Source organism: Borostomias antarcticus (assembly GCF_949987555.1).
Source record: "Borostomias antarcticus genome assembly, chromosome: 9".
Taxonomy (NCBI): domain Eukaryota; kingdom Metazoa; phylum Chordata; class Actinopteri; order Stomiiformes; family Stomiidae; genus Borostomias; species Borostomias antarcticus.
Window position 1 is genome coordinate 24,057,184 of NC_140242.1, and position 8,249 is coordinate 24,065,432.

At 43.0% G+C, this 8,249-nt stretch overlaps 2 protein-coding genes across 2 annotated transcripts; both read left to right on the forward strand.

Annotated features, from left to right (window-relative positions):
- Nucleotides 1–749: 749 nt before the first annotated feature.
- atp5mc3a (ATP synthase membrane subunit c locus 3a) lies at nt 750–3,101 on the forward strand. Its single transcript, XM_084443264.1, has 5 exons — nt 750–785; nt 980–1,074; nt 1,989–2,063; nt 2,196–2,386; nt 2,539–3,101. The coding sequence occupies exons 2-5, from the start codon at nt 1,036–1,038 to the stop codon at nt 2,651–2,653; spliced, it is 420 nt and encodes a 139-aa protein (XP_084299390.1). The 5' UTR covers nt 750–785; nt 980–1,035; the 3' UTR covers nt 2,654–3,101.
- A 1,602-nt stretch (nt 3,102–4,703) lies between these two features.
- Nucleotides 4,704–8,225, forward strand: LOC311313340 (cyclic AMP-dependent transcription factor ATF-2-like; the record flags this gene model as incomplete). The annotated part of the gene is made up of 5 exons (XM_084443464.1): nt 4,704–4,768; nt 4,882–4,978; nt 5,054–5,172; nt 5,298–5,417; nt 8,055–8,225. The coding sequence occupies exons 1-5, from the start codon at nt 4,721–4,723 to the stop codon at nt 8,223–8,225; spliced, it is 555 nt and encodes a 184-aa protein (XP_084299590.1). The 5' UTR covers nt 4,704–4,720.
- Nucleotides 8,226–8,249: the final 24 nt, after the last annotated feature.

An 8,249-nucleotide genomic window follows, 5' to 3' on the forward strand; every position in this document is an offset into this window, starting at 1 on the left:
CTGATTCTGTCATTTCCAACAGGCATGGGGGTTTTATTCTCTACATTAAGAGAGATTCTGCACCATACTCATGAGATTGAGAGGCTGTGACTCCATTCCCTTTGCGCACCTGCAAAGATCATACCTGACAAAGCAGCAGGGGATCCCTCCTCTGAACAACCAGCAAACAGAGGCTCCCACTGCTCATTACCTTTGCCTCGCAGCCCCAGCTGCTGGGGAGTCATTCATCAAGATTACAAATCCTCCTAGTGTGCAGCTCCACCCAGCCTGAGACAGGCCCCTGGACATTCCCTCTGGGCAGACTCCGGGGTTGAATTCTCACCTCAACAGGTGGAGGAGAGAGGAAGTGTACTGGGTCTGTTCTCAATTCTATTGGGTGTATTGGTGAAGGCATTAATTTCAATGGGTAAACATATAGGCAGTATATGTGCAGGGATGAAAGACAAGTAATTAGAATTAAAGCACGTAATTTGTTCTTCTAACAGTACAGTGTGTAGGCTACTCATCAAAACATATTTGTTAATTTGGGACAAACCATATGTGTCAGCGTGTATTTAAATGTATCTCCATGGGATTGATATTTAGCCTTTTAGCAAAGAGGAGCTGGTTTGTCCCTCTCCTTCAAAAATATTTCAGTTTCTCCAACAGAACAGATAGCTTTAATGTCAAGTTTAATAAAGTTATTGTGAAATGACCTTGCGTTGTCGTAAAATCAGCATCCGGGAATCTATAAACATCACTGTGCGCCTGCGCACTTCTTCACTGTGGTTCGACCTCTGCAGTCGGTAAGTGCAATGGAGGATTCATTCAGAAGTTGAATATTATAAATCCGTGTTCATCCTTCATCTAAATAACGATTTGCACATTTTAAGTGAGGACTGTATGATCTACGACAACTTGTATGCACGGGGTTATTCTCATTTTCTCTGTTAAGCATGTAAACACGCATTGACCTTACTTATGTCTTTCTCCCTTTCAGAAAGACCCGGGCTTCGATCAAATTTGACCGATTAACAAAACTACCTTACTAGGAAAATGTATGCCTGTGCAAAGTTCGTTTCTACGCCGGCTCTGGTGAGTTGTGCTCTCTCAGTTCATAATCGTGTCTGCGATTGTAGTTAGCGGGTGAAATGTTCAAATTTGGGGCCTGACTGTGAACTTGATGTAGCCGTCTGGCAAGGGTATTAGCCAGCTAGCTAGCTGACGTTAGCAGCTATTCACTTAGTGTTAAGCTACTTATACAGACTTGTCATTGCTCGTCCTAACCTGCATACATAGCAGGCTAATGTTTTCACTTGAGACAAGTTTAATGCACACCTGATATTTGCTGTAGTGGAATAGAATATGTAGCTAGCTAACTAGCCGGCTTGCTAGTTGTGCCTAGCTATATGCAAAAAGGTCATCCGCCCCCTTTTGAAGGCTACTGAAGTGCACATAGCTAGGCTAGCTAGCTAAGCCTGCTGCTGGCATTTGTAGCCATTTGTTTGGAAAGACAGTTGACCTTCTACCTGTTAGTTTGAATGGAGGGCCTCACTCCTGTTTGTAGCATATGCCCAAGGTCGTTTCTGTTACAAGCCTAACTTGTTCATATGATTTAGCAGTTGACACATCTGGTCAGTGGCCAAATAAAGATGCCGAGGGAAGTTGTTGAATAATATAGTTAGCTAGCTAACTGGCCCATCTGCATGTCTGACTGCTTGTTTTAAGAGTTGAGCAGGTGTATGGTTTTTAAATTGAGTTTGGAGCTGTTCACAATGGAAGAAGCTATTAAGTTGGCAGGACATGTGTACCCTGAAAGACTTCACATCAATGACAATATGACATTCACGGTGCCTTCCTCCTGCAGTGACCATGGGAAGGCGCTGTCAAACCCCCTGTTGCATATCAGCTGATGTTGAGCTGTCAAGTGTACACTATATTGACCTAAGGAAGGATGTTTTGTGGCTATGTTTTGCTTGTTTCTGACGTGTTTGCCCCCTGTTTTGCAGGTCCGTGCTAGTTCCAGGGCTCTGTTCAGACCCCTTTCTGCCTCTGTGGTGTCCAGGCCTGAGGTCAAAACAGAGGTGAGCAGTTGAGTCTGGCCTTACCCTGCTTCATAGGTTACCTCAGCAGCACTAGGGTGTCTTGATGGTCGGTCAGTCATTAACTTCATGTGTCCGTCACACCATCATTAATGATTTTTTTCTGTTGTCCAGAGTAATGTAGCTGTGATGCCACAGAGCCCCTTCACCCAGGTTGCGCTGAGAGGCTTCCAGACCAGCGCCGTGAGCCGGGACATCGACACCGCCGCCAAGTTCATCGGTGCCGGAGCTGCCACAGTCGGAGTGGCTGGATCCGGTGCTGGAATTGGAACAGTGTTCGGCAGTCTCATCATTGGATATGCTAGGTGAGCGCTAGCCCCATCCCTATCACAGAGCTGGTAGAATAGGCGAATTTTTCAGTTTTCACATGAAGTGATGTACATTGACTTTTTTCGAAATGTTTTACATTCAGACAACTTCATTCAGATGAGATGACACATGTGTTGGTGTTTTGCAGGAACCCATCCCTGAAGCAGCAGCTGTTCTCTTACGCCATCCTGGGGTTTGCCCTGTCTGAAGCCATGGGTCTATTCTGTTTGATGGTTGCTTTCTTGATCCTGTTCGCTATGTAAAAAATCAGCTGGCAATAGAAACACTTTAATTACAGATGTGACTACATATTTTATTGTGGCTACCAAAATTTGTTCCGTGTTGGTGTCATGGAAATGTACATTTTCAAGTCTGTTAGACATTGTCAAAATAAGACAAACATGTATTGTAAAAATGTAAGCAATTACACAATTAAAATGCATGTATTTGACTATTTAACATATGCCATTAAGTTTTCTATGTTGGGAATCGTGTCACTACAATTATAAGAACAGTTGGCTTTCTTATGAATGTCACCCTGGATTCCACAAGAGAGCTTCCTGGCTTTACTGTAAATCAGTCTTTTTCTTAGACGTCATATGCTGTCATCTGTGGGTCCACATTGCTTCATTTGGTTCAACTGCAAGTCAGTATGTAAGTAGGCAGCAAGTGAAGCGCTTGCTTTTGTAAATGGCATTAAATAAATCTAGACAACTTGATGCTGCTAAATATTTGGCTCTAGTTATTTATCTGCCGGACTGTGAACATACGAAGTGCAGAGCAAAACCTTCAGATTTTCCATCGCAACAGCTTTTATTCAGTGAATTGAAGAGATTTGCTTTAATGTACTGTACAAGGACGCCGCATGTCTACCGTGGGGCTATGAATTTCCCAGCACCTAATCTTGACATTTTGTTCTTATAAATTGACTTACAAGTAACATGGTGATGGTCGATCTTGACCAGTATTCATGCTCAATGTGAGCTATAACACAGTGTAGCCCCTTGTTTTGAGTAAATGCATCATGCGTAATGGAAAACGACTTCTACAGTAGCCCAGAGACGATTTCAACTAGACTTGAATCCGCCCGCTTTCAATCAAGTGTAACGAGTTGACATAATTCTCGACAATTCCGTCTTCACGTTGAGTATTGTCCTGCAGTACATCATGCCAGTAGATATTCAATTTGTTCTACCACAGAACATTTACAAATGAAAAGGCACCGAAAGCAAAGGTACAGACGAATTAGTGACGTATACGGAAGACAGTTCGCGGTTTCGCGAGAGCTTGGTACAGTCGTGGGATTTGCATATCAAGGGTTGAGCTCGTGGGTAAGTGGCCACAAAAACCTGACAGCGACAACAAAAAATATCGCATAAGTGATGATCACTTGCTGTTAATAGGAATTTAATATTAACGACAAACAGTGGGCATGCATTAAGAGCATGTTCCTACATTGTTAATCTTAAATAGAGCTAACATGGCGACGGTGCTGACTTGCAGCTGCTAGCTCCCCAATAAATAGGTATGTTTGTTTGGGGTTTCTGGGTGTACCGGGAGCGCGGAGTCACATTTAAGGGGCTATGGATTGGTTGACAATGTGCTAGACCCGTCCACCCGGTGCATGAAGTGAAATGAAAGTCGATCATGGGCGGTGAGACATGTAAACAAAACGCCTACATGTTTAGCTATAGCCTACAATAACAGTTACCCAATGTGAAGATACCTCGTTTCAAGAATGTTTCTTGTCCTCGGATTTAGCCCATGTCACTCATTAGGTTCTTTAAGTTATAATTTTGTACCATTAACATGGATGTCTGCTACATCAAGACACCCAGCTAACGTTAGCTCTACAGCACTGTATATCATGTCAAGTCGAGTCAAATTTTATGTATAAAGCACATTTAAAAACGACTGCGGTCGAGCCAAAGTGCTGTACACAAAATGCAATAAACATTAAAAGCACAAAGTACAATAACAACAGTCTAGTATGATTAGCTACTGTAGGTGCTCTAGGCTAGCATTGGTGCTGCTTTAAGTTTTCGAGTAGCTAGCTGGCAGATGAGCAAGACTTGTAGCCTACTGTCGTCAGCACTGCATAATGTCATTCCATTGTCGCCAGAAAACATTGAAGACCTCTACTCAACATCCATCCTGCTTCACGTCAAACACGAGAGAGCCTAGCCACAAAACACGAGAGAGCCTAGCCACAAAACAATGAAATCTTGTCCCCATCCCTCACTCATAATGGTTTGATCTTTGATTGTTCCTGGTGTGCAAATCATTTTCCATTTGCTTTTCATTTCAGGGTGCAAAAGGAATTGCTGAATATGAGTGATGAGAAACCTTTCTTATGCACCGCTCCAGGGTGTGGTCAGGTAAGTTGAAAAACATTTTGATAATACAATTTAGTGAGCTATACTCTGCTAGATGCATTTCCTTTCTTTTAAATTTCACTCCAACTGTGCCTGAAGATTTTTTCATTTCTTAGCGATTTACAAATGAAGACCACTTGGCAGTCCACAAACATAAGCATGAGATGACGCTGAAGTTTGGTCCTGCAAGGAATGACAGTGTCATAGTTGCTGGTAAGCATTCAAAATGTGCACAAATAAATAATTTGTTTTCCTTTAAGTGTTGCGAGTGACTGTGCTGTGTTGCAGACCAAACGCCCACACCAACACGCTTTCTGAAGAACTGTGAGGAAGTTGGACTCTTCAATGAGCTTGCCAGTCCCTTTGAGCATGACTTCAAAAAAGCTACTGAAGATGACATCAAAAAGGTCTTTACCCACTCTACTTTATAGACTTCATCGGTGAAGCAGATCTCCACATTGGTAATAATAGCTGTTCTATATGACAGAATAGCCTATTCTTGTCAGTTGACATTATTTATTCTATCTGGCAGCTACCCTTGGATTTGTCGCCTCTTGCCACACCAATCATGCGAAACAAAATGGAGGAGCACTCTGCTATGGAGGCACACAGCCCTCTGCCCCATCCCGAATCCACTACAAGCGATGACAAGGTAAACTACTCTACTGGCTGTGGAACTGGATAGATATACCTTTGAGTGATCAGTTTATCTGAGATCCTAGTAGGACCTGTGTCGTCATACAGTTGACATCCATGGCATTGAGCGGCTTTACAGACGATGCTCAACACTACAGTTGGTTCAGTGATTTTCCTAGATGAGGGACCACATGCAGAGTTACAGCACAGTCTTGACGTGTTTGTCCCTTCAGGATCATATTCTGTCTCATGAATTTCAGGGATGTCCCGATACCACTTTCTCACTTCCGATACTGATACTTGGGCTTTGGGTATCTGTGATACAGATATCAATCTGGTATTTTTGTATATTCGTTTTTACTCTTGAATAATAATAGGGCTGTACCAGAGTCAGAATTCTGTCTGTCGAATTTGATTTGTCTGTTCAAACCAGAGATTCAACAATTATTATTTGTTCCTCGTTTTTTTTCTTTTATATGCCTAGGCCAAGGGGAGACTGCGGGACTCAGAACAGCTGTCAAATTTTTAGCTCAAACTCACAAGCAACGCAATAAAATCGCTTATTTTTCTTGCTAAACATGAATCATCTAGCCCACATTAAGTCTTTTCACACTGCATATTCTTAGCCTAGGGCTATCTTTAGAGTTAACCCTGGGCTAATTTAGCCCCTATTCACACACATTGTTTACCCAAGCCCAGGGCTATACGATTCACACTGCAGTTCTACTAGCCCTGGGTTAAATGTCCATTGGAACAAGCGACTAATGTTTACATTCGAATGACGTTTGACTAGCCTACTCATTAAGAGAAAACAGCAATGTTAGTTTGTTCTGAATCTGAACTGACTTTTCCGACCACTTCCACGTTTCCGCCTGTGACCAAAATCTTGTAAAATCTTATAGACATATTATTGTCGCTTTAGTTAGCTATGATGTTGCCTTTAGTAGTGTAGTTATAGCCTCGCGTCACCAGTCTCTCCTCGGGGAGAAGAGCCTGGTTTACTTCACTGCCAAAAGCCTGCCCCATCATCCAGCTCGAGCCTGTAGAGCCCGCCTCCAACATCCGCTTGCTTTATTTTTCCTTAACCGGTAGTTCTCCTCGCATCTTCTTTTACAATTTTCGTCGGTGTTATGCCTGGTGATGCCATCGCGAATGTTATCTACTCAAAACTTCACCATGTGCAGCCTACAGTAAAAACATTACAACAACTGTTCGTCTTCCGGTCCAGACCGGATGATTATGCGATGCGTCATCGCGCTTCCGCTCTAGACCGGCGAAACAACACCGAACGAGAAAGGCCCCAGACTAGTGTAGTTACAATGATTTTGGTTGCCATAGCACCTACTGTACTGTAGAAGTCGTGTGATTGGACGACAAAAACGTGATGCAAAGTCCATTGTTTACCTTAGCCCCATTTCACACTGGCACGTTTTAGCCCCGCGTTTAGTCGATTTTCAGGGGATAACCCTGCAAACTCGGGGCTAACCCTGCTCTGGAGCAGGGCCAACAAGTCCTATGCTAAAGTCGATACTAGCCTTTGGAATGTGGCAGGATGGTGCCAGTGTGAAAGCTTTCTTAGCCTGGGGCTAACCGCTCCCTTAGCCTGGGGCTAAGAAGGTTCTAAGAATGTGTTTAGCTCAATGTGAAAAGCCCTATTGTCCATCTACTTCGGATGCCCCCTTGTTTTTATGCAGTGTTTCCCATAGCCTACATTGGGGTAGGGCAATTTGACGAATATAGTCTGACTTCTGAACTGCACATTTACGCAGACATTAGAGCTCAACCCGTCTATGGGAGAGAAAAAAAATCCTTAGTATCTTAGTGAATACAAGATTGATCTAGGGAAGCAGATTTGTGTTATGATATTTATTCTGGAAATGTGCGCAATTGCTGGGCTGTAGGCACACAGCGGAAGGGAGAGGTATTCCCTTCTATGTCATGCTTCAGTCTCCTTTTCCTGTACAACAAATAATTATGGTAATAGCCTAGGTCTAAAACGAATGATTGGCCTGTCCTATATAAATCACAAGGCATTACTGGTGTTGCTCCTTGTGGTGTTTTTCCAAATGCTTGGTTAAGTTGGTCACTTAAACCGAGTAACAATGCTGCCAACCCACTGTCATTCCCACGGCTGGCTACTACTGTTGTCATCACGCGAGTGACACGCTGTGCGGATCGGAGCCTATTTTTTTCCTCCCTTCCGATCTCTGATCCAGCATTCTGGGCTGGTATCGGCCCCATACCGATGCCATGGATGGGATCGGGACATCCCTTAATTTGAAATGCCTGCTACAGTATACAGTGAAGGTAGAATTTTGAATTGACTGTGTTAAAGTCTACAGTGAAGGTGTTCCTTAGAATTCTGATGAACTAATGTGTTTTTGGAAATTGTTGCTTGATGACTTTCCTGCCCCCCCAATTATAACACAATACTAACAGAACTGAACAAAACTATTTTGATAAAGGGATCATTCAGGTTGATTACTCCATGACCGACCGTTTGATGAACACTTGGTTATGTTTTTTTTATTTAATTTAAATCTGTATCACACTGCAGGAATAAACCAGGCAACACCAGTTTTTGGTCACAAGAAGTAGTTGTACTCATTGGTTTTCATTGAACGTTTAATTCAAGGTCTCATGTGGTTTTCAGGAGGTTTCTGTGCAGCCAACATCCACTATAGTCCGTCCTGCGTCCCTCCAAGTCCCCAATGTACTCCTAGCGACCTCAGAGGCTAGTGTTGTAATACAGCAAGCTCTCCCATCGCCAACATCTAGCTCTGTAATAACCCAAGTCCCATCCTCTAATAGGCCAATAGTGTAAGTAACTTGAAAATGTTACTTTGTG